Source organism: Carcharhinus amblyrhynchos, chromosome 2 (genome assembly GCF_965287045.1).
Source record: "Carcharhinus amblyrhynchos chromosome 2, sCarAmb.v2.hapA, whole genome shotgun sequence".
In the NCBI taxonomy this organism is placed as follows: Eukaryota; Metazoa; Chordata; class Chondrichthyes; order Carcharhiniformes; family Carcharhinidae; genus Carcharhinus; species Carcharhinus amblyrhynchos.
Genome location: NC_137325.1, coordinates 87,488,262 through 87,513,921, shown reverse-complemented (window position 1 = coordinate 87,513,921; position 25,660 = coordinate 87,488,262). Strand labels below are relative to the sequence as shown.

Below are 25,660 nucleotides of genomic sequence, written 5' to 3'. Positions count from 1 at the left end.
CACCGTGAGAGTCAATCTCCCCCTCCCAAATTCTGATGGCCTGATCTTCCATGGTGTGATCACCAATCTCCCAAATGCCATCCCTCCTAATTGCTGGGGACTCTCCTCAAGAGTTACACAAAAACATACGTAGGAAGAGCAGAAATAAGCCATTTGGACCCTCCAGCCAGCTTTGCCATTCAGTAAGATCATGACTGATCTATTTTTGTGAGTTCCACATTCTCCTTCTACCCCTGATAATCTTTGATTCCCACGCCTAACAAGAATCTACTGACTAAAAAAATCCTACCAAAATGATACTGGAGTTAAAGTGATTCAATTGTGAGAAAAAGTTGAACAGGATAGCCTAGTATTCCCTGGAATATATTAGATTAAATGATAATTATTATTGAAGGGTTTAAAATGATTAAAGGATATATAGGATTGATTGAGAAAAACCTACTCCCTAAAGTGGGACAGAACAGAACAAGAAACAAAACATTAAAATTAGGGTCAGGCCATGTTCAGGAAATAATGTCAGGAAATAATTATCCACACAAAGGACAGGAGAGATCTGGAAAGTCTCATTCAAGAGTACTGTTGAGCCAAAGATTGTTAGATTTTTGTTAGATAAGCTTATTAAAAAATACCAAAGCAAGGTAAATAAATGGAGTTAAGTTACAAATCAACCATAATCTATCTTACTGGCAGAATAGGCTCAAAGCGCTAAATGATCTAATCCTGTTCCCATGTCCCTTTGATGATGAAAGTGTAAAATTATACGTTGCTAAAACAGATTAGATGCCAACTCTACAGCTACAGTTTCAGGAGTTATACATCTCCAGTCATCTCCAATTCTCTCCAGCCATTCACACCCCACTGCTGCTGCCAGTGAGAACAGAGAATTTAGCACTCAGCCAAATCTCCATTCACTACAGTGGGACTGGAGAATCCCAGCTGCGAGCGAAGTGCGAGAATCCGGCCCCTGGCTGAATAACTTACCTCTGCCAAAACATATCAGAATCACTACAAGCATTCTGCTTGAATATTAGTGTCTCATTAAACAGATTTCTCCAGTTGATCTTCCCTGTGGTACAATTAGATCCTGAAAAACTATCTGTAAAGACAAGGGAATAACTCATTAATTTATGGAATAAGAGAAAGTGTCTAATACAAAATGGCTTCAATTTCAGCAGAGTATTGAATTGTACTCTCTGCTAGGGCAGCACCAAGGTTTACATATTGGGAATTGGCAATTGATTTGAGATTATGGATTTGTTCTTTTCAGTCAGTATACTATCATGGATACAATATATTCAGTCCATTTGTCACAGGAAACTTTCTGAAAATTTGAAACTTAAAAACTGACAAATGGAGCCATTATGTAACCTCATAGATAAGCAATGCATTCAAATCCCTCTATGTTTTAATATCGGCCCACTATAAACTAAGTTTAAGTTTATATATTAGCATCACAAGTAGGCTTACATTAACACTGCAATGAAGTTACTGTGAAAATGCCCTAGTCATCACACTCCGCTGCCTGTTCAGGTACACTGAGCGAGAATTTAGCATGGCCAATGCACCTAACCAGCACATCTTTCATACTGTGGGAGGAAACTGGAGTACCCAGAGGAAACCCACTGCAGACATGGTGAGAACGTGCAGACTCTGCACAGACAGTGACCCAAACCAGAGATCAAACGCGGGTCCCAGGCGCTGTGAGGGAACAGTGCTAACCACTGCATCACTGTGCAACCACTACACAAAAATTGGCACTAATGACATTGAATGTTACCAAAATTAATGTAATGGATTAACAGCCCAGTTTATACCAAGGCTTCGGCACTCATATTTGGAAAGAGGTCATCCCATTGGCAGCTAACTTTCTTGTTACTGCGCAATTCAATGTCTTTTGTTATAGTTAGGCTCCCAGTTTTAAGAAATGAGAGCTCACCCAGCAAAAAGCACAATCAATTTAAATTTAAAATCATCCCTATGTATTTTCTTACGCTCTAAGTTTAGCCTTCTACCACATACATTCATAAAGTCATACTGCACAGAAAAGGCCCCTTGACCCATCGAGTCCGCACCGGCAATAACTGTCACTAAAATCGCGCTGATACCATTTTCCAGCACTTGTCCTATATCCTTGAATGTTATGCTATTTTAAATACTTTTTTAAAGGTTATAAGATTTTGCCTCCACTACCTTCCCAGGCCGGGTATTCCAGATTCCCATCACCCTCTGAGTGTCCTTTTTCTCAAATCCCCTCCAAATCTCCTACCCCCCCCCAAACCCTAAGACTATACTCCCTTGTGACTGACCTTTCAACCAAGCGGAACAGTTGCTTCCTATTCATCCTATCCAATCTATCCAAACCCCATGGTAGCACAGTGGTTAGCACTGGTGCTTCACAGCGCCAGAGACCTGGGTTCAATTCCCAGCTTGGGTCACTGTCTGTGTGCAGTTTGCACATTTTCCCCCTGTCAATCTACTGTGTCAGGAGCAGGGGTCAAACCCTGTGCTATTGGCAATAATCTGATCCAAGCCTAGCTCTGTCACTTAAGTAAGAGTGTGGGTATCCTTTTATCAGCAGTACATGCTATAATGGCAGAGTGCAATATGTTGCATTTGTTTGGTATGTTATATAAGCACAAATAGATAAATGAAGGAATACATGAAATATTCATTGTTTTTAAACTAAGGATGATGATTACAAATTGTACTGGAGGTGAAGCCAAAGACAAATTTCCACTTTGTGTGGACAATAATGTTCTATTCTATTCTAAATCTTCTTTCTCACGCTTTAATTCATTTGCTGGCCAGAATTTTCACTCCCGAGTCAGGAACACAGCACAGCAGAAATTCCTCTACAAACCCTACTTAGGAGAAAATGCCCCAGGTAGCAGATTTCATCCTGATGGGGGTTGGGCTCTTAACTTGAGTTGGGCATGCTGGCCCGACAAACGGTTTAGAGGCCAGCTGCAAGGGCTGCCAGCCCCAGAGTGGGATGTGGGAAGTGCCCATTTCAGTGATCCAGCACTTTGCCCCAGCTGTTAAAGAAACAATAAAACAAACAAAAAGTTCTCCAACTCCTTTCACCTCACACATATCCCACACCTCACCCAGGCCAACACATCTCATTGTCACACCCATACTCCATGATACCTTACACCCTCTATGCCAATTTATGCCACTCTACCCATCTTCACTGCCTCTCATATCTTCAATGCTAACCTATGCTCCTACTCCCACCCCCATGATCCCTCATATACTCCATTCCAACCAATGCCCCTTTACTTACATTCATGACTTCTCATAAATGTCATACCAACCTGTTCCTCTCTACCCACCCCATGAAGCCTCTTAATCTCTATACCAACCAATGTCCTTTAACCACATTCCATGGCTCCTCATACCCTCCATGCCCCTCCATCTAGCTCCCCACTCAATTGGGCCACGGCCCTGTATAGCCCAAAGGATTTTGCACAAGCCCTCAGATATTAGGAAGAATGACATATGCCAACCTATGCACCTCCAAACATCTTCCATGGCCCTTTATATGTCCCTATGCCAAATTAATACCAAATCTTGCCAATTTATGCTCCCTACCCAACACCCTTTTCCCTTAAACCCTCCACGTCAATTCATCCTATATCCACCCATGCTGAGATTAAAGAAAATAAAATTAAATGTCCATTGATAAATTTGCTATTTAAAATAGCCCTCCCACTGATAAAAATCCATTCACTACATTTAACTTTCTTCAACTACTTACTGGCATATAAAAGGAAGCATATGTATTCATAGTCTCACTTCAAAGACTTCAAATGTATTTGGAGCTGTCAGTCAAATGGTGAACAGACAGCCATCCACTCTAATAAGTCCTGTATTGATGACCCTCAAATTTATGTCAATAGGCAGAGGGAACTAGCAAGCACTGATTGCTTTTGATACTAAAGTGTATTTTTTCAAAACTATAGAGGCAAGTTGGTCTAAATGAGTTGATGGCTTAATGGTTCTCTTGGCAGCTTGACATCTCTTGACTGCTTAAAAAATGACATCTTAATAGTCCATTGACGCCTTGACAGTTTCCTTGACAACCTGATAGTTCCAACAAGTTTATCCACTTTTTACGTACATTCATGTCCTCTTCTAATAATCCCAAAAGATGTGTGATCTTCCGCAAAAGGACACAATAGTCCTCCCAAAGGTATTCTGGCCTATTCTAAAGGGCACCCAAAAGTGTACTTGACAAAATAAATAATTCTGGCAGCTTTAGACATTTCATATTTTGGACATCCCATGAGCAAAAATTGGATCTGAATGAAGGAAGCTGCACTTTAATATGTGAGATTTTAGAGGTGCAGAAGCACAAATGAACTACTGACAGAAATGCAAAGTGATGATCCAGCAATAATATACAGTGTGAAGAAATGGCATTATTATTTTTCATACTATTGCAGTGTTATTATCTCATCAATGTCCATTGCTTAACCGTGTGCAACATCTCATATCTATTTTGCTCGTAACATTCATGCATTAAATATAGCACCACTTCTTTATTTTAACTTGGACCGAGATGGACATAAATGTTCAAACCTTGTTAAACAAATCCTAAGCCTCATCATGAAGCATAAGAGTTAACTTTAATCCAGAGAGATAACTAATGTATCATTTTCAACCCTCTCTGCTCCAAAATAAGTCCAGAACATTAACCATATCTGTAAACTAAATATGATTCTGTATTACTGGGCCTGATTTCTATTTACTCACCTTGGAGAGGTTGGTTTGAGTTTTCTATCAGCCAACAAATTTGCCTAACTGGCATTTCCATGCCTGGCCAGGATTCACTGCTCTCCAATGCAGCTCCTAGTGCATCAAACGCATCAAAGGCCCTGGAATAAATTAAGGGCTTAGTAAAGGACAACAAAAAAAGTAAGCTGCAATTTAGTTACAGACCAATTAAGCAATAATTAAACATGACTTTTGCCCCAGATTAAAACAGCAAGGTTAATGATGTGAAACATCCACTACTACGCCAGTCTACACTGAAGTCAATTGCTGCAGGTATGAATGCCATAGCTTGAGTTTACTCAGCTGAAGTTGAAGATCAAGTCTACAATGTGACCAGCACAAAGTCCTGTCCAATGAACAATTGGAGACAACACAATTTACTGATCTCTACACTAGGTATTTAACATTAACTGCTCCACTGCAACAGGTAGCAAAATTGTAGAACAAATTAACTAAAGTTTTCCAGATCAATGTTGATTTTATACCTTACTGCACCATAGTGCAGTATATAGTGATACATTGACAAGAAAAGGAAGTTTTATACTCACTTCTAATTACAGAAAATGTTGATACAAACTGACTACAGAACTGAGAAGAAAAGGTGGATCTACATTCATTAGTAAACTAAGACAGAAATGGATGTAAATTCACCAATGATTTAACAGGAAAAATTGACAGATTTATTTATGACGTCAACCATATAATTTACCATTGTGACAAGATATGCATTTATTTTTAATATTTTTGGGGTCTTTGTTTTATTCTGTGAAGTAGGCTTTTGGATCTGTATGTGAAAAATTATTTGAATTAAACTGAAGGTAGGTTTTCTGGTAGGTTTAAGACTTCAAAGTAATGTAAGTGCTAAAGGCATATATTTTAATGAAATAGACTTCTGTTAAGTTAACAGGCATTGACTAGAAATTTGCATCAGGCTTGTGATTTTCAGTGGTTACGTTTAGAAGATGAATAGAAGGTTTTACAATCTAGGAGATGTTACACATAATCAAGGAATTATTCTTAAATTTTATTTTATCCAGAATTGGGAGCATTAGGAGAACAAGAAAGATTTTCATATTTTGGGGAAGTTCGGTTCAAAGCGGCACTGAGGATGATGGGGAAAGAGAAAATTTAAGGAAAGATGTGGAGATGTGTTGAATGGTGGCTACAGGAGACCTCCTGGAGAATGTGATAGGAAAAGAGCTATGAAAATGCAAAGTTTGATGCACTTACTCTAACCAAGCCAGAAGAGTCCTTTTTTCCCCGAAAGCAGGCTTTTGTTTTTGAAGTTTCATGAATTTCCACAGCAGATTGGAAGAAAGTTTGAGAAATCCTGTGACTCAGAAATTTGAGAAAGCTTTTCCCACAGCAACAAGGTTTGCCATGTGATAATATTACTGGAATTCCGTAGCAAAACATTTATATGGGAGCGTTGCCTCGAGCATGCTTACGTATGTGTCTAACCAAGTGGGATTCTTTGGTGGAATGTGCTATGAAGCAAATTTTAACTGTACAACTATAACTTTGAGCCCTGAAGTTTTCTTTATTTAAATAAAAAAGATTTTTTAATAAATGTTTTAATTTACTGTTTAAAATCCCAAAAATGTTACTGGGATTTGTGAATTCTGAATTCAGTAGACCTTTCTTTGTGTAAAAATATAAAATTAAACATTGTGATACATAGGAAAGCTTCCCCTAAGGATTTTGTTTGCACAGCAATTAACATCTGTTGGATCCTGCCATACATATGTGACTTTTAAATGCAAAATCACTCAGCAAGTCAAAAACAGAGCAAGGATTGAACTGATGACCCATTAACTGGACTCATCTTTTCAATTATTAGAACATAGAACATAGAAAAACTACAGCACAAACAGGCCCTTTGGCCCACAAGTTGCGCCAATCATATCTCTACCTACTAGGTTTACCTATAACCCTCAATCCTATTAAATCCCATGTACTCATCCAGAAGTCTCTTAAAAGACCCCAACGAGTTCACCTCCACCACCACCGACAGCAGCCGATTCCATTCACCCACCACCCTCTGAGTGAAAAACTTACCCCTGACATCACCTCTGTACCTTCTCCCCATCACCTTAAACCTGTGTCCTCTCGCAGCAACCATTTCAGCCCTGGGAAAAAGCCTCTGAGAATCCGCTAGATCTATACCTCTCAACATCTTATACACATCTATCAGGTCACCTCACATCCTTCATCTCTCCAAGGAGAAAAGACTGAGCTCCCTCAACCTATCCTCATAAGGCATGCCACCCAATCCAGGCAACATCCTTGTAAATCTCCTCTGCACCCTTTCAATAGCTTCCATATCCCTCCTGTAATGAGGTGAACAGAACTGAGCTCAGTACTCCAAGTGGGGTCTGACTAGGGTCTTATAAAGCTGCAGCACTACGACTCCTAAACTCAATCCCTTGATTGATGAAGGCCAGTACACCATACGCCTTCTTAACCACATCCTCTACCCGCGAGGCCGATGTAAGAATCCTATGGACCTGGACCCTGAGGTCCTTCTGATCCTCTACTCTGCTAAGAGTCTTACCCTTGATATTATACTCCTTCATCCCATTTGACCTGCCAAAATGGACCACTACACATTTATCCGGGTTGAAGTCCATCTGCCACTTCTCCGCCCAGCCTTGCACCCTATCTATGTCACGCTGCAACTTCTGACATCCCTCCAAACTATCCACAACACCACCAACTTTCGTGTCATCAGCAAACTTACCAACCCATCCCTCCACTTCCTCATCTAGGTCATTTATGAAAATTACAAACAGCAAGGGTCCCAGAACAGATCCGTGGGGCATTCCACTGGTGACCGACCTTTATGCAGAAAAAGACCCATCCACAACCATTCTCTGCCTTCTGTGGGCAAGCCAGTTCTGGATCCACAAGGCAACAGCCCCTTGGATCTCATGCCGTCTCACTTTCTCAAGAAGTCTTGCATGGGGGATCTTAGCAAACACCTTGCTGAAGTCCATATAAACCACATCTTCCGCTCTTCCTTCGTCAATGTGTTTAGTCACACTTTCGTGAGGCTCGTGAGGCATGATCTGCCTTTGACAAAGCCGTGCTGACTACTTTTGAGCATCCTAAATTTCTCTAAATGTTCATAAATCCTGTCCCTCAGGATCTTCTCCATTAGCTTACCAACCACTGAGGTTAGACTCACCGGTCAGTAATTTCCTGGGTTAACCCTATTCCCTTTCCTGAATATAGGAACCACATCCGCAATCCTCCAATCCTCCGGAACCTCTCCGGTTTCCATCGGTGATGCAAAGATCATCGCCAGAGGCTCTGCAATCTCTTCCCTCACCTCCCGCAGTAACCTGGGGTACATCCCATCCGGTCCCGGCGACTTATCTATATTGATGCTATTCAAAACTTCCAACACATCCTCTTTCTTAATGTCCACATACTCAATCTTTTCAGTCTGCTGCAAGCCTGCACTACAACCACCCACCATGAATACCGAGGTAAAGTATTCATTGAGCACCTCTGTTATTTCTACCGGTTCTGTACAAACTTTCCCACCTTCACATTTTATAGGTCCTATTCCTTCACATCTCATCCTTTTACTCTTCACATATTTGTAGAACGCCTTAGGGTTCTCCTTAACCTTACCTGCTAAGGCCTTCTCATGACCCCTTCTGGCTGTCCAAATTTCCTTCTTAAGTTCCTTCCTACAAGCCGTATACTCCGCTAGATCCGTAACATCTCCTAGCTCTCTGAACCTTTTTGTACGCTTTCCTTTTCTTTTTGACTAGGTTCATTACAACTTTTGTGCACCACGGTTCCCATAACTTACCAAAACCTCCCTCTCATTGGAACGTTGTCGCGCAGAACTCCAGACAAACATTCCTTGAAAATCTGCCACCTTGCTTCAGTACTTTTCCCCGAGAATATCTCCTTCCAGTTTACTCATTTAATTTCCTGCCTGATGTCTTCATATTTCCCCTTACTCCAGATAAACACTTTCCTAGCTTGCCTGATCCTATCTCTCTCCAATGCTAGTGTAAAGGAGATAGAGTTATGATCGCTATCCCCAAAATGCTCTCCCACTGAGAGATCTGACACCTGTCCAGGTTCATTACCCAATGCCAGATCAAGTACAGCCTCTCCTCTTGTAGTCTTATCCACATACCATGTCAGGAAACCCTCCTGAACACATCTAACAAAGTCCTCCCCATCCAAACCCCTTACCCTAGGGATATTCCAATCGATGTTTGGGAAATTAAAGTCTCCCATCACGACAACTCTGTTATTACTACATCTCTCCAGGGTCTGTTTCCCTATCTGTTCCTCAACATCCTGTTACTATTGGGCGGCCTACAGAAAACACCCAGTAAAGTTATTGACCCCTTCCTGTTCCGAACTTCCACCCAAAGAGACTTCATAGACAATCCCTCCACGGCTTCCACCTTCTCTACAGCCGTGACACTATCCCTGATCAACAGTGCCACTTCCCCCCGCCCTTTTGCCTCCGTCCCTGTCCTTTCTGAAACCCAACACCTGAAGTCTCCAGTCCTGTCCCTGAGACATTCAAGTTTCTGTAATGGCCACCACATCACATTTCCAAGCAGCAATCCACGCTCTAAGCTCATCTACTTTATTCACCACACTCCTGGCGTTAAAATAGACACATCTCAAACATTCGCTCTGAGCGCTCCCCTTCTCCATCACCCATCTATCCTCCCTCTTACACTGTCTTCAATCTTTCTCTATTTGCAAGCTAACCTCCTCGCTCCCAGTCACCTCATCTCGATTCCCTCCCCCCACGCTTTCTAGTATAAAGTCTCCCCAGTAGCCTTAGCCAACCTTCCCACCTTGTTGCTTTTCTTTCCTACTGTTAGTCTTCTCTATTGTTGCTTTCTCCATACAAACCCTCATGCGTCAATACATCTTGCGCTCAATGTTGAACAGGCAGTTTTTATTTTCTGTTGCCATACATGGCTTATCACCAAGAACTTATACAGAATGGCTACTGAAGACAGTGCCCCACACTAATCCTAAATTCCACAGTAGGTGGATGGGTTGCTTTCATGTGCTTTTTAATTTGAGGAGATATGGAAAATGGGCCTCACTTCCAACAATTCTCTAAAATTATCCCCAAAAGATTTAGAGTGTTAATCCAATGAGCAGGTTTTGCTGAGTTAGGTTATTCCAAACAGAATGTGGCAAGGACATAACAACTGTCCACCGACTCTCTGTTTTTGATAAAGGAAACACTGATTACTATTCAGCCATCATTATGGTAAGTCAATACATGTGGACATGCTTTGAAGAAAGAATTGATTTCTTTATTTGTCTGCACTTTCAATCCATGCTCAAGAATAGGAGTTAGTTATTTAGGCAAGGTGATCAGAGGTGATTTGCACCAATCTAACTCGAAGAGTCAATACCATCATTAGAGAGAGAATGGAAGGGGGTAAATAACTAAATAACCTCCAATTAATCTGGACGACCTAGCGGTGACCAACACCAAAAAGAACGATTGAAAAATTCTGAATGAGTTCAATCAATCCCCCTCAAAAATCTGGTCAAAGATCTTCAAATTTTCTCCACCAGAGCAACGACAGAAGTTTGCAAGAATTATGGTAAAACTCCAGGATAATTAAATAACTAAGCATCACTTACAAGTTCCACAGGAGGTGCTCCTGAAAACTGCTGAATTGAAATCCTTGCCAAACCTCAAGATTTTTTGAGAAATTCGTGAAGAACTCTTGGTAGAAATTTGTACAGTTGGTCATTGCTGCGTTTACCTCCTGCCAGCTTTTGTACACGTCTGAAACTGTGACCGGAAACTCCTGCTTCCCCGCAAGCACAGATTCAAAAACATTAAGCTGTAAAGAAGCAGAATCAATTAATGCCATGGTTGCATATTGAGCCATCACATGAACAATACTCAAAAATCCTATATTAGCAGATTGGTGCATTAGCCTACTGAGCACTACAGTTACAGTTCAAATCATTTCAGAGCAACTGAGTAAATTCTGACCTCTGACCTACAGTGTAGTTCAATTTCAAATATGCTTGGCTTTTGAAAGATAAATAAATACGTAAACATCAACAGTCAGAGGATATATAAATATTTGTTGACATAACCCTTAGTGCTATTATAGCATTATGACTGCTTGACTGTTTTCACAATCTTTTATTATCATAGTCAGGGCCTGTATGTTAATAGTTTGATTAACATCTCCAAAAGCTTTTAAATGATTAGCTGTCTTTGATATGGGATTATAAATATGATTTTTTAAGGGAATAAATACATGAGGGGATTTAAAATGTAGTTAATGGGCTTTCACAAATAAATGTTTTTTCATAAAGTGAAGTATGTAATAGATACTGAGATCTTTATTTCAGCTCAATATGACTCCTGGGATCTACCCATGTTATATATTGCATGAGTTGGCACTAAAGATGGTGGGTGGGAAACAGGTATTGGCATGAGCTGGCACTGTTGGCATAATGGCTATAACAGGACATGAGGATAAGTGGGGAGGATGAATTGGCATGGAGGATATAAGGCGTCATTAGAGTGGGTAGAAGGCATGGGCTAATATGGATGGGAAGTGGTGGGGTGTGAGGTGATGGATTGAAGGCTTTATATTTAACAACACAACCAGAGAACCCACACAGGCCTTTAAATTAAATCACTTAGCACCTCTGAGGCTGCCTTAGATCTGCTTCCAGGGGAATGGGCCTGATTTTATACTGCACCACACTCCCACCCCTAGAGCATAATATGAAGTGGATGCACCAGGCTGTGAGATTTCCCAACTCAACTTATTTGCCACTAAGATGAAAATCTAACCAAGTTGACATGCTGGAGCTAGATCGTATATTTTTAAATTTCCTTTGGAATTCATCTTCAAAAGAGCATTTTATCACACCAATATTATAATATGCTTTCAATGTGATTTACTAAAAGGAAGATCTTTATTACTTTCATTGTTAAACTACAAATTGGTCTGCATTCCTCAGCAGAATTGTCCTCTCCCCTTTTTTGTTTGAAGTTTCCATATATATTACCTGTACCAGGAAAATTAACAGTGGGGATTTGATCAGTTTTCATAAATTTAACACAGGCACTAATAGTAGCATCAGGCTTCATTACACAATATTGAAACTTTACAAACAATTGACCTGAATGAAATACATATCCAACGGTATATCAATTCTAACTCAAAGCAGCCTTGCTACATGATACAATTCAACATACTGGAAGGGAAAGTTACTTTACAACAATGTTTGTTAGAAAGGTTGGGTATTTCAGAATTTATATCAGACATAGCTGGTATAATTGGGTATTTCCTATACAAACTAGAGCTATTGACTGGCTGCTGAATCATTCAGCTAATGGAGACTCTTTATGTAATATTCTCCATGTAAACTACTACTCACAGCTTCAAAATAGCTCTTCAGAGATGGAAAATGTTCAGCCACATTCCAGGCATCATCAGACTGAAATCGATCACAGTCTAAAGCTTTTAGGATGTCACTTGAAAATGCTTGCTCTGGTAAATTGAGAATATCCTTGAACTTAAAGGCCACGTCATTGCACTTCATGGTTACATTTTGGGTGAAAATCTGAAAAAGGTATAAGACAGAACTTTTCAAAATAATATCTATGCTAAACAATCATCTGCACATTTTTAAATCTTTTCTCTTGCTATCTTTGACACATGCAATTGAGTAAGGTGGTTTTAAACAGTTACATTTGTAACTTTATTTTCTTCTTTTTTCAAATATTTATAATTAAACCTGAATGCAATTGAAAAATCTTGAAGGTTTAAGCCCTGCAAATGTGTTAGTTGGGAAAGGGGAGGGTGGGTTGGCAGTGGAGATTGGAGGGGGATAGCTGGAGCTTTGGGTAAATGATCTTCTATATAACATTTATAAATAAAGTCACATCAAATTATTAGTTCTGACAAAATATAAGTTTCATATCGAGTTGATTATCGCTGCATAAACAGTACCACAATGCTTTATTTTAATGTTCATTTAAGTCCAAATGCATCATCTATGAAGAAGACTACAAAGAATTAATGGAGATTTGAATGGAGGGAGCTAATCTCAATCTAAGTCACTGTGGCCTTCAGTGTCCTGAGTTCAAAAAGGAAGAGAAAATCCTTACATCCCCATTCATCCAGTGCTAGAAAGTGTAACTAGACAAACAACAGCTGGGGACAGGATCTTAATAGGTTGCCTATTATTCACCTGCTGACACATGTGGTAATTTTAATCTAATTTCCCAGGCAAGAAGTTCACAGGATCAGGTGGAGTTCTGACTTTATGTCTTACTTAATATCATTCTCCATAACTTCAAATATGTAATGCCAATCTTGCAGCTGAGCTTGCCAGTTTCGCTAAGGGCAAGCTAGGTTAAAATTAACCCCTTGTTGGCTAGGCTCACAGTCAGGGAACAGTCAATTGGACAAAATACTGAAAGAGAGCTGGTTAACAAAGAATCGCATGCAAGGCTGAGTCATTGACTCCAGGCTGAATAGTAGAGAAATCTGAAGAAGAAAAGGTTGCAGATGAGAAGGAGCATAGCTGACAGCCTATGGACAGACCAGAGGAAAATAGATGCAAAAAGACTGGAGAATTGAAAACAGTTCAGCTGGAAAGCTTAGAGAGAAATGGAAGCAATAGGCAAAATAAATGATTGCAGGAACAATGAACCTATTTTCTGTTCTGTGCTTGAGAGGCCCTCAGTTGAACACTGGGCAATGATTCACACACCGAGCAGTTGGGAGAGTGTACATTGTGAGTGACACACTGCCAGAGGGAGTGTACTCAGGAATTTGGAGTACTGTGGGAATTCAGTGCAAAGGGGAAAGAGATGCTTTTTGCTTTTTTTGCTTTATAATGTTTTGATCTTCAGAGAAAGGTCTTGCGCTGTTGCCTCACAGCATCAGGGACCTGGGTAAAATTCCCAGATTGGGTCACTGTCTGTATGGAGTCTGCACATTCTCCCTATGTCTGCGTGGGTTTCCTCCAGTGCTCCTGTTTCCTCCCACAGTCCAAAGATATGCGAGTTAGCTTGATTGGCCATGCTAAAATTGCTCTTTGTGTCCTGAGCTGCGTTAAGTTACAGGGATTAGTCAGTAAAATATGTACGGATATGGGAGTAGGGCCTGGGTTGGATTGTGGTCGGTGCAGATTCGATGGGCCGAATGACCTCTTTCTGTACTGTAGGGTTTCTATATTCTATGATTCTATGAGGTGTAGAGGCTACAAGGGAGAGGACTGATTAGTAAGTAGTGGATAAGTTGCTTCTCTCCAAGTTAAAGCTGCATTAAAGAAAGGAAAGAGCTCTATTTAAAAAAAACAATAATTTTCTAATTGGCATAAATATAAGCTCTTTTAAGCTCAGTCCTGTGTTTTGCATGGCCTGCAGCAAATGGGACTTCCTACATGCTCCTGGAAGTCTGGATGACCACATTTGCAGGAAGTGCTACCAGTTGGGGCAGCTTGAGAACCGTTTTTTAGAACTTGAGCATTGGCTGGAGGCACAGCAGTGCAATTGCTAGGGAACTTGCCCAGCTGTACTTTCAGAGTGTGGTAAAATCTGGAGAGAAAACCGACCTGTTTCTGTGGAACCAGACAGTTTTTCTCACCGGAACCAACATTCTGCCAAATGATAAGGCTTAGCCCTTTGTGTTTTAATGCAGGTTTTGTTGATTTACCCTTTTTAGTTCTGTCATCAAGATATCGACTTCCAACATCATCTGGTTCACAGTATTCACATCCAAAGTGGTGGACACTTTCTTAATAAATTCTTGCTCAGCTGAAAGAACATTTTTTCAAAAATCCATCAATCTTATTGTAGCATGAGGCATGAGCAGCACAAATCAAAGTATTACCATGATACTATTCATAATATTGCACATAGGCAATGAGAGGCAATGGTCTAGTAGTATTATCATGAGGCAATCAATCCAGAAACTCAGCTAATGTTCTGGGGATCTGGTTTCCTGCCATGACAGATGGTAGAATTTGAATTCAATTTTTAAAAAATCTAGTATTAAGAATCTCCTGATGACCATGAAGCCATTGTTGATTGTCAGGAAAACCCACCTGGTTCACTAATGTCCTTTAGGGAAGGAAATCTGTCTTCCCTACCTGGTTCGGCCTACACGTGACTCCAGAGCCACAGCAATGTGGTTTACTCTCAACTGCCCTCCAAGGGCAATTAGGGCTGGGCAATAAATGCTGGCCAGCCAGTGGTGCCAATGTCCCATGAATGAATTTTTAAAAAATTTCATAAAACAATACTGAACTAAATTCAATTTTTTTGTGAACCATGACCAAAATTGAAATCTGAGTTTGATTCAAGAATTATGAAATGTATTTCTGAACTCAGTTGTTGTTCAGGATCTGTTACATAATAATTGACTAAACAACAGAATGATTTTTACATTGTGATAAATATTTAAGAATCTTTGAAGTCAGTTTTTGTTGCTGATTTGAAAACCTGGCTTTTTGGGCCCTTTGAGTTTTTACTTTTACTGTCAAAAGCAAGAAAAATTAAGTGTAAGTTAATGTCTCAGTAGCATAAATCAGCAAAACTCATTTTTATTTTGGCTTGTGCCCCAATCCAAAACAAGTGCATCACAAAATACTATCTAGCTCTTTTAAAGATGAAATATAGTTAAAGAATTTGCAAATGGATTGTCCAGTCCTAAGTGTTGGCTCCTTGAGGCCTGTAACTTCCTGGCTCCCCACAGTCAGATTTTGGGGGTACCACAAAGAGGAACTGGGGAATCCTTCATGGAAGTTTCCAGCTCAGGGTTTACACATCAGTTGTCCAGAAAACTCCCCTGGCCAACTGTTCTCTGCAGGGAACCATCCGACAAAGCGATTTGTTACACAAAAAGTTATTCAGAAAAGATGAGAAGAAAGCAAACCATTTCTAACTTACGCATAACAACTTCAAGTACCTCTCCAAACCCAGCACACAATGCCGTTTCCCCCCCCCCACCCCCCCACCCAGATCCCAAACAACCCTCCCGCTTCCCAGGCCCAACATAGTTGGAACAACTCCCCTCCCCGACTCCGTCATCCTCCACATGTCCAACTCCAGCCCCTAATCAGAAAGACCAGGCAAGACAGGCACAGAAGAAACCTGGCACAGGTAAATGGGTACAGAGTGGAAATCTGACACTGAGGAAGTTGTGGCCCAATGTATTTTTATCAGTTTTATTTTTGGTATCAGACACCAGATTTGGTAAGTATAAGACTGCATGTAAACTTATCCCAGTAGTTTTAAGAACATGAATAAACTCCTTTCCAGGATTGAGCACTGAATGACAGGTTACTGAATGTCTGTGCATCAACTAAGTGCCATACAGGCATATATATACATTACATACATTCATAATTCTGAAATATAATGGAAGACATTAAAAAAAGAGCTCATGCACATGGGATCAAAATAAAATTCATGTCAAATTTGGGTAGGAATTAGATTTTGCGTATCCAAAATCTGAAAGATCCATAATGATCTTTGAATAGATAACCGTATGTTGTTCATTTCCATTCAAGTCAATGGAAATAAAAAGAGCAGTTTCAATAATGGGTGTGTGATTTCAACATCAGCTGTTTTGCAGCCTGAGAATCTCAGGGCAAATGACTGAAGGTTCTGTGTTTACCTGGTGCAGTTAGATATTAACTAATTACTTAAAAGTTCTGTAGAGATCCTTTGTCCCATCATTCCAACAGAACGATACCAAGAAAGGTACTTTTGACTAAGTCTAATATGTATTTTTTCACCATATAAAATTCTGCAAGTGATACATTTTTGATGGTTGTCAGCATTGAAATATGTTATATTAAAATATTGTGTCATTTAAAATAGATCATATTAGAAAACAGTTCTGCCACTGGAAATTGAATCAACAGTTGGTCTCTCTGAGGAAGTACTATCATTAAGTGATGAATAAAAAGTTTGGCTACAGATGATCTTTACTACTTGATTAATCCCCCTTACTAAAGTTTTATTAAAGAGAATTATATGAATACAATAAAATTACATATGAATATCTAAGAATAAAGTTAACATAAAGTAATGAATTACAAAAAAAATAATTACTAAATGATTAAAGACCTTGACTACTTATCAGGAAAGGACTTAAGTGATTAACCCCAATACTTAAGACCATTAGACACAGGAGCAGAACGAGGACACTTGGCACATCAAGACTGCTCTGCCATTCAGTCATGGTTGATACTTTTGTCATTCCCATTCTTCTGCCTTTTCCCCATAATCCCTGATCCCCTTATTAATCAAGAACATACGTATCTCTGTCTTAAGGATACTCAATGACCTGGCCTCCACAGCCTTCTGCAGCAAAGAGTTCCACAGATTCACCACTCACTGTCTGACGAAATTCCTCCTAATCTCTGTTTTAAAAGATCATCCTTTTAGTCCTCTGGTTCTAGTTTTTCTCCTACTAATGGAGACATTCTCTCCACATCCACTTTATCTAGGCCTTGCAGTATCCTGTAAGTTTCAATAAGATCCCCCTCTCATCCTTCTAACGAGTGCAGACCTACAGTCCTCAACGGTTCCTCATACGACAAGCTCTTCATTCCAGGGATCATTCTTGTGAACATCCTCTTGTCCCTTTCCAAGACCAGCACATCCTTTCTTAGGTATGGGGCCCAAAATTGCTCACAATACTCCAAAAGGAGTCTGACCAGAGCCTTACACAGTCTCAGAAGTACATCCCTGTTCTTGAATTCTAATGCTATTGACATGAATGCTAACATTGCATTTGCCTTCCTAACTGCTGACTGAACCTGCACATTAACTTTAAAATAATCTTGAACAAGGACTGCTAAGTCCCTTTGTGTTTCTGATTTTCTAAGCATTCCCCATTTAGAAAATTGTCTGTGCTTCCATTCCTCTTTCCAAAGTGCATAACCTCACAATTTTCCACATTGGATTCCAACTGCCACTCTCCTAGCCTGTCCAAGTTCTTCTGCAGCCCCCCCCCTTCCTCAATACAACCCGTCCCTCTACATATTTTTGCATCATCTGCAAACCTAGCAACAATGCCTTCAGTTCTTTCTTCCAAATCGTTAATGTATATTGTGGTCCCAGCACTGACCCCTGAGGCACACCACTAGTCACTGGCTACTGTCCTGAAAATAAACCCTTAATCCCCATTCTCTTCTTTCTGCTAGTCAGCCAATCCTCTGCCCCTGCCAGGATCTTACCATGGGCTCTTAACTTATTTAATAGTCTCCTATGCGGCACCTTGTCAAAAACCTTCTAGAAATCTGAATAAATCATGCTCAAAGAACCCTAACAGATTTGCCAGACATGACCTCTCCTTGACGAAGCCATGCTGACTCAATCCTATTTTATCATGTACTTCCAAGTATTCCGCGATCTCATCTTTAATAATGGATTCTAAAATCTTGCTACTGACCAAAGTCAGACTAACCGGCCAATAATTTCCTGTCTGCTGCCTCCCTCCCTTCTTAAACAGCGGTGTTACATTAACTACTTTCCATTCCTCCAGGACCCTCCCTGCTTCCAGTAATTTCTGAAAGATCAACACCAATGCCTCCATTATTTCTTCAGCTATCTCTTTTAGAATACTGAGGTGTAGTCCATCCGGTCCTGCTGATTTATCCACCTTCAGACCTTTCAGTTTCCCCAGAACCTTCTCCTTAGTGATGGCAACTACATTCACCTGTGCCTCCTGACTCTCCTGGAGCTCTGGCATCCTACTGGCGTCTTCCACCGTGAAGACTGATGCAACATAACTATTCAATTCCTCTGCCACTTCTTCATTTTCTTTTATTACTTCTCCAGTCTCATCTTCCAGTGGTCCAATGTCTATTTTTGCCTCTTTCTTATCTTTTACGTATTGAAAAAGACTCTTCCTCTCTTCTTTTATATTACTAGCCAGCTTACACCCATATTTCATCTTCTCCCCACTTATTGCTTTTTTAGTTATCCACTGCTCATTTTTAAAGGCTTCCCAATCCTCTGGCTTCCCACTAAAACTCACCACTTTGTATGCTTTTTCTTTTGCTTTCATGCTGTCCTTGACTTCCTTCGTTAACCGATGGATGCCTCCTCCTCCGCTGAGCATGTTTCCTCTTCCTTGGGATGAATTTCTGCTGTGCCACCTGAATAACCCCCAAAAATTCCTGCCATTGCTGTTTGACTGTCTTCCCTGCTAGGTTCCCTTTCCAATCCAATCCATTATCAACTCCTCCCTCATGTCTTTGTTTAATTGTAATACCATTGCATCTGATTCCAGCCTCTCCCTCTCAAACTTCAGGGTAAATTGTATTATGTTGTGGTCACTGGTCCCTAAGGGTTCCTTCACCTTAAGTTCCCCAATTAACTTAAGCATATCTGAAGTCTTGCCAACTTAGACACCCTTTTCCTTATTGGCTGGTCATGTGGAACACGCCATTCACAGGCAATAAGCCTATGATCTCCTCCCATCTTAAACTGACTTCCAGTGGTTCAGGATACATCTCCTATCTATTCTATAACAAAATATTTAGTTTCTGTTCAACAGTTTTGAGCAATGAGCTGTCAGGAATCTGGTATTTATCAATGAAGGATATTATGGACAACAACATGCTAATTCCCTCCTTTATAAGTTTGTGAAATATCTCTAACTGCCAATCCAAGTGAAATTTATACTCCAGATGGCTGTGATTTTCCTGATGCTTATGCTTAATTTATATTGATTCAGATTTGTGTTAAGGTACAAGTTACAGAGAGCAAAATCTTGTTCGGTAACTTCCTCACTTGAGGATTTTTTTTGGTGAATTTTGGTTTTTCTAATTTATGGATCCCCAACGGGATCATAATCATTGGTTCAGAAACCTGGAATTACCTCCCTACTAGCAATGAGCATGTATCATCATATCATCAGCTGTATTGGTGAAAGCTGGTAACTCAAGGGCAATTAAAGATGGGCAGTAATTGCTGTTCTGACCAGCAGCACCCACATGTCAAGCAAGAATAAAAAAGATTTCATTTAAGCTCTGGCAGAAGGTCACCCAGATTCAAAATGTCAGCTCTATTCTCTCTCCACAGATGCTGTCAGACCTGCTGAAATTTTCCAGAATTTTCTGTTTTTGTTTCAGATTCCAGCATCCACAGGATTTTGCTTTTGTCTTTCATTACTAGTATTAGGTTAACATAAGGGATTTGTCATGCAACACACCATGTATTTCATGGCTGTGGAAGGCCGCCCTCCATTTACCAGTGGCAGCATGTTCTAGTCCCATTAATGTCAATGGTATTTTCCTTTGAATGCACCTCTCGCCACCACAAGACCCACAGTGGGGGTGGATGTGCCATCGGCAGGACCAGAAGATCCCATTGGCACCAACAGCCAGAAAATTCCAGGCAATATCTTTTCCTAACATCTCAACAGGATTATTATTGTGAGACGGGAGGGAGATTTAATGTCATTGTTTGGGACCTAAAATGATAAAAGGAAGGCAATTCAGACATGATGTTCTAAGAGGTTTCTTGCAGTTCGACAGTATTAGATAAATTTAACTGTGAAGTGCGCTGAAGAACTGGTAGAAAACAGAATAAAGTAATTCAAAGTTATAAGCTAATCTCAGGATGTTGACTCTGGTTGTAAAACACTGATGAGTTTAGACCATTTGAACCTGTCCATGAAATTGTTAGTGTCATATATGTTCACTACTTTGCACTTTACTCAATGTAATAATATGCCATCTGATTACTTTTGTCATAAACCTGTTTCAATCCCAGAATTATTCATGAAAGCCATCAATTTTGGGTTTCAGAATTCCATCAATCCTCTTACCTTTCACAAGTTTCAGTTGCTGAATCATAACATCCAACTGTGACTTCTGTACCATGAGCATTTGTTTGATCATTGGCCACTGAGAAAAAGACTCCAGATTTTCCTGAATCCTTTCCAGATATTTTTCTGACCTGAAAATATAAATACAGCATCAAAGTCTTCTTATATAGAACATAAATCATCTATGTACTGGCAGTTGTGCTGTTGTGTCACACTTTACTTCAGGAAAGAAAGCTCAGTGAAAATATATTTTACAGTGCCTGTTGAACGTATTGATTTGATTTATTATTGTCACATGTTGGGACATAGTGAAAGGTATTGTTTCTTGTGCACAATACAGATAAAGCAAACCATTCATAGAGTACCTAGGGGAGAAGGAAAGGAGAGAGTGAGAATGTACTGTTACAGTCATAGCTAGGGTGTAGAGAAAGATCAACTTAATACAAAGTAGATCCATTCAAAAGTCTAATGGCAGCAGGGAAGAAGCTGTTCTTGGATTAGTTGGTATTTGGTCTCAGACTTTTATATCTTTTTCCTGATAGAAGAGGGTAGAAGAGAATATGTCCGGGGTGTATGAGGTCCTTGATCATGCTGGCTGCTTTTCCAAGGCAGTGGGAAGGATAGCCAGAGTCAATGGTTGGGAATCTGGTTTGCATGATGGACTGGGCTACCTTCGTGGCACGGTAGCACAGTGGTTAGCACTGCTGCTTCATAGCTCCAGGGTCCTGGGTTCAATTCCCGGCTCGGGTCACTGTCTGTGTGGAGTTTGCACGTTCTCCCTGTTTCTGTGTGGGTTTCCTCCCACAGTCCAAAGATGTGCGGGTTAGGTTGATTGGCCATTGCTAAGAAATTGCCCCTTAAGGTCCAGGGATGCAAAGGTTAGAGGGATTAGTGGGTGTAATATATGGGGGTAGGGCCTGGGTGGGATTGTGTTCGGTGCAGACTCGATGGGCTGAAGGGCCTCTTTCTGCACTATAGGGTTCTATGATTCATAACCCTTCTTAGTTTCTTGCATCTTGGTCAGAGCAGGGGACATACCAAGCTGTGATACAACCAGAAAGGATGTTTTCTACGTTGCATCAATAAAAATTGATGAGAGTTGTAGCGGACATGCCAAATCTCCTTAGCCTCCTAAGTAGAGGCATTGGTGGGATTTCTTAACTATAGTATCAGCATGGAGGGACCAGGACAGGTTGGTAGTGATCTGGACACTTAGACACTTGAAGCTCTCGACTATTTCCACTTCATCCCCGTTGATGTAGCCAGGAGCATATGCTCTCTACTACATTTCCTGTAATCAATTACTGATGTTGAAGGAGAGATTATTGTCATTGTGCCATTTCACCAGATTCTCTATCTCTTTCCTACAAGATAATGTGTTACAGGTCATTATGGTGTCTGAGTTTCTATGGCAATATGCACTTTTTACATGCATGCTGTCATCTAGAGCTATGGATAGTGATGGTAAAGACTCCAATTCTCCTCCATGACATGTCAGTAATCATATGGCTGACCAGGAACCTCCCCTGCTCTGACGGGATGCTCTAACTGTGTATTGGAAGGATTTGCAGGTTGCTACTCAATCTGTTTGGGCATATTACAAATGTCCCTTCCTTGCCCACCAATTTTGAGTGGAACTCAAACCTGGACTTTTCATTCAGAGACAGATTTGATACCCATTGTGTGACCACCTCCATATACAACATACTAAGGCTTACATATGGATTCAGTCAATGCTAACAGATGAACACATTTGTAGCATCCTGTACTTTTGGGGTTGGGCACAGAAAAAACATAGGCGCCTACTCACTCCCCATAATATGTCGAGTGTTTAAGGCACCTGCTAACCAACCCACCCTTATGTTTAACTGAAGCTCTTCTGCCCTATTAAAGGGCAAGTAAAAACCTAATTCCACCTCTGCTGCAACAATTCAATTAGTGAGCCTGGCCAAATTCACTATCAACAGATCCAGACAGCAGGTAGTCGAGGAGGTCATCCATCCCAACTCTCTATCCTTCTACCGCAGCTACATTCAGGGCTGGATTTCCTTCGGAAGGGAGCATGTGGTGTATACAGCACTGTCAAAGCTTTCCATGCTCATTGGGCACCACAGGGACTGGGGTATTTTATCGACCATCTTAGTTTCATTTTGTTGTAATGTTTTAAACTTCATTGGCGATTGGCTTTTTGTTTCTGGCAGCTGAAGGGGCAGTACTTCAATTTGTTCCTCAGTTTATTTGGTCTAGTTTAATTGGTTATTTGCTTTATCCAAAATAAGAATAATACAACTGGTGGTGAATGCAGACATTTGTGAAAAGGCTGTAAAACTCTGGGGAGAAACTGGGAAGTGAGTATATCTTATTTGGGGGATGCTGTGTGTGCTTTGGGGATACACCCATTTTGCAGCAACAGCGAAATGGAATGAATTAATTTGGTCAATCAGAGTAAGGCCTCGTAGAGCACTGGATGCTGTGAAGTGCAGTGGTCTAAGAGCTCTTGCTCTGATTGGCCCATTTGATTTCTTTAATTCTTTTTAAATTTTGCATGTTCGAATCAGTGTTTACTGGTCACATGGCATCTACCAGTTTCATAGACTCCCTGGAGATCCTTCACGGGGCCCAAGTTTGGGAACGCCTGTTATAAGAAGAATAGATTCTAACTGTTGCTGTACTTTTTTTTCATACTGGAAAATTAACTAGTTCATTAGCTTCATTTGAAGCAATTTTTAAAAGCGGCATCTAGGCCTTTTGGCTAAGATGCAAATGAGATCAAGCCTTGGAGGAGGGGCTGTGCCTACTCCAATCAGCTTGGATCATGTAGATCAAGCCCAAAACAGGAGGTGAAAGCCCTGTCTTGTCAGCTTGGATCAGGAACGTCTCAACTTGTTGAAACTCTGAATTGGACTTCGTTGGATTGAATTGGGATAAAAACAAAAAAAAAAGATAGTAGAGACATTTAAGCCGTTTATTTCCAGAGACAAAACAGCCACTATTACTTTGTCACATTTGTGCTGTTTCTCCAATTCAGCCAACGTTGACAGAAGAACACATGTAGCATCCTGTAACTGTTTTGTCAACTCTATGGTGGAAGATGCACATCTTCCACCCCAACCTCCTTAATGAATCAGCTCTCCTACACCAGAAGAAAAAACAACCCATGTTTACAAAGATGATAAATTAAATAACTCACTCCTTTGATGACACACTGCCTTCAGATACTGCACTGAGGTGAAGTAAATTGTTGCTCAGGTGAAGCATTTGTTGTATACAAGAGGCTATTTTGAAATCCTGTTTGTTTGTTGACATTCTCAGTACAGCTGGCAATGTTTGATCAAATGTGGTCAACAGATATTCAGTCAATCCACTGTTGTGCCAAAGATTAAAGACCTTAAGGAGTTAAATAAAGAAGACAAAATAACAGGTTGAATCAAAGTAAGCAATATTTTTTACCCGTTAACAATACAATCTCTTTATTATGGTATAGACCCAGAGATTAATTTTAATATTTATTTAATATATTTTAAATTGAAACCAAAGGAGATTCTGCAACTATTTACATAGAGATCAAAGATAAACCTGAGTACGAAAATATTCCTTTTCCATAATATTGTCTACAATGTTAAACAGAAACAAAGAACAAAGAACAACCCAGCACGGGAAACAGGCCCTTCGGCCCAACGAGCCCACGCCGCCGCATCACCCTACACCTATTCTACCCTGCGTGTCTACGAATGGAATCCCTAACTTAGCCAGATTCAGGGGAGAATAGTGTCAATTTGGTAAACCAATCAGCCTAAGAGCACATCTTTGGGGTGTGGGAGGAAACCGGAGCACCCGGAGGAAACCCACGCAACCACAGGGAGAATGCACAAACTCCCACAGACACAGGCCCAAATCCATGTATCTGCACAGCTAGCAGTGCTAGTCACCAAGCTGTTGCGGCGCCCGTCTACCGGTCCAGGATCAAGCACACACACCGACACGAAGTACTAGGCCACTCCCGGAACCTCCAAGAGCAGCCCACGCACGACCCACCGTGTGCATGCCCCTCGTTTGACAATGAGGTGGACCTCCACCTGCGGAATAAAAAGACAAAAACATTAACTTACAAGTCTGCATTTCCGGTGTCTCCCGAGGTTCTGACCTTATTTAATAGCCCCTACTATAACCCTCCATCCTCATTTCACTCATGTGTCTGTCTAACTGAACCTTAAACGAGTCCAACGTTCCTGCCTCCACCACCCTACTCGGTAGCGCGTTCCATACCCCCACAACTCTCTGCGTAAAGAACCTTCCTCTCACATCCAAATTATACCTCTCCCCCCTCACCCTTAAATCGTGACCTCTCGTATTTGTACCCAGTCTAGGGAGCAGTCTCTCACTATTGACTCTATCTATTCCCTTCAGTATCTTATATACCTCTATCATGTCCCCCCTCAACCTCCGTCTTTCCAAGGAGAAAAGTCCCAGTTTCTCCAACCTTTCCTCGTACCCCAGCCCCTCCATGCCAGGCAACATCCTGGTAAACCTCCTCTGAACCCTCTCCAGAGACTCCACGTCCTTCCGGTAGTAAGGTGACCAGAACTGGACACAGTACTCCAAATGCGGTCTAACCAACGTTCTATACAACTGAAGCATTAGACGGCAGCTTTTATACTCTATACCCCTTCCTATAAAGGCTAGCATTCCATAAGCCTTCCTAACAACCTTCTCCACTTGTGTCGCAACCTTCATGGATTTGTGAACCTGCACTCCCAGGTCCCTCTGTATTTCTATACTCCTAATCGGTCTACCTTTTATCACATAGTCCTCTCTGCATTATTCCTTCCAAAATGCATCACCTCGCATTTGTCAGGATTAAATTCCATCTGCCACCTATCTGCCCAATGCACCAACCTATCTATATCCTGTTGTATCACCTGACATTCCACTTCAGTACCAGCCAACCCTGCCATCTTGGTGTCATCTGCAAACTTGCTGATCACACCACCTACGCTCTCTTCCAAGTCATTTATGTATACTACAAAGAGGAGAGG

At 40.8% G+C, this 25,660-nt stretch overlaps 1 protein-coding gene across 1 annotated transcript in view; it reads right to left on the bottom strand.

The window, feature by feature from the left end:
- LOC145356289 (ATP-binding cassette sub-family A member 13-like) overlaps positions 1-25,660 on the bottom strand; it is a 274,002-nt gene that overhangs the window by 168,370 nt on the left and 79,972 nt on the right. Inside the window, exons 10-16 of the mRNA XM_080208858.1 lie at positions 23,815-24,011; positions 20,625-20,755; positions 14,490-14,590; positions 12,202-12,387; positions 10,432-10,637; positions 4,759-4,880; positions 982-1,096 (exon numbers count right to left, since the gene is read on the bottom strand). Coding sequence (XP_080064984.1) covers positions 982-1,096; positions 4,759-4,880; positions 10,432-10,637; positions 12,202-12,387; positions 14,490-14,590; positions 20,625-20,755; positions 23,815-24,011 — 1,058 coding nt within the window. The remainder of the gene's footprint in view (positions 1-981; positions 1,097-4,758; positions 4,881-10,431; positions 10,638-12,201; positions 12,388-14,489; positions 14,591-20,624; positions 20,756-23,814; positions 24,012-25,660) is intronic.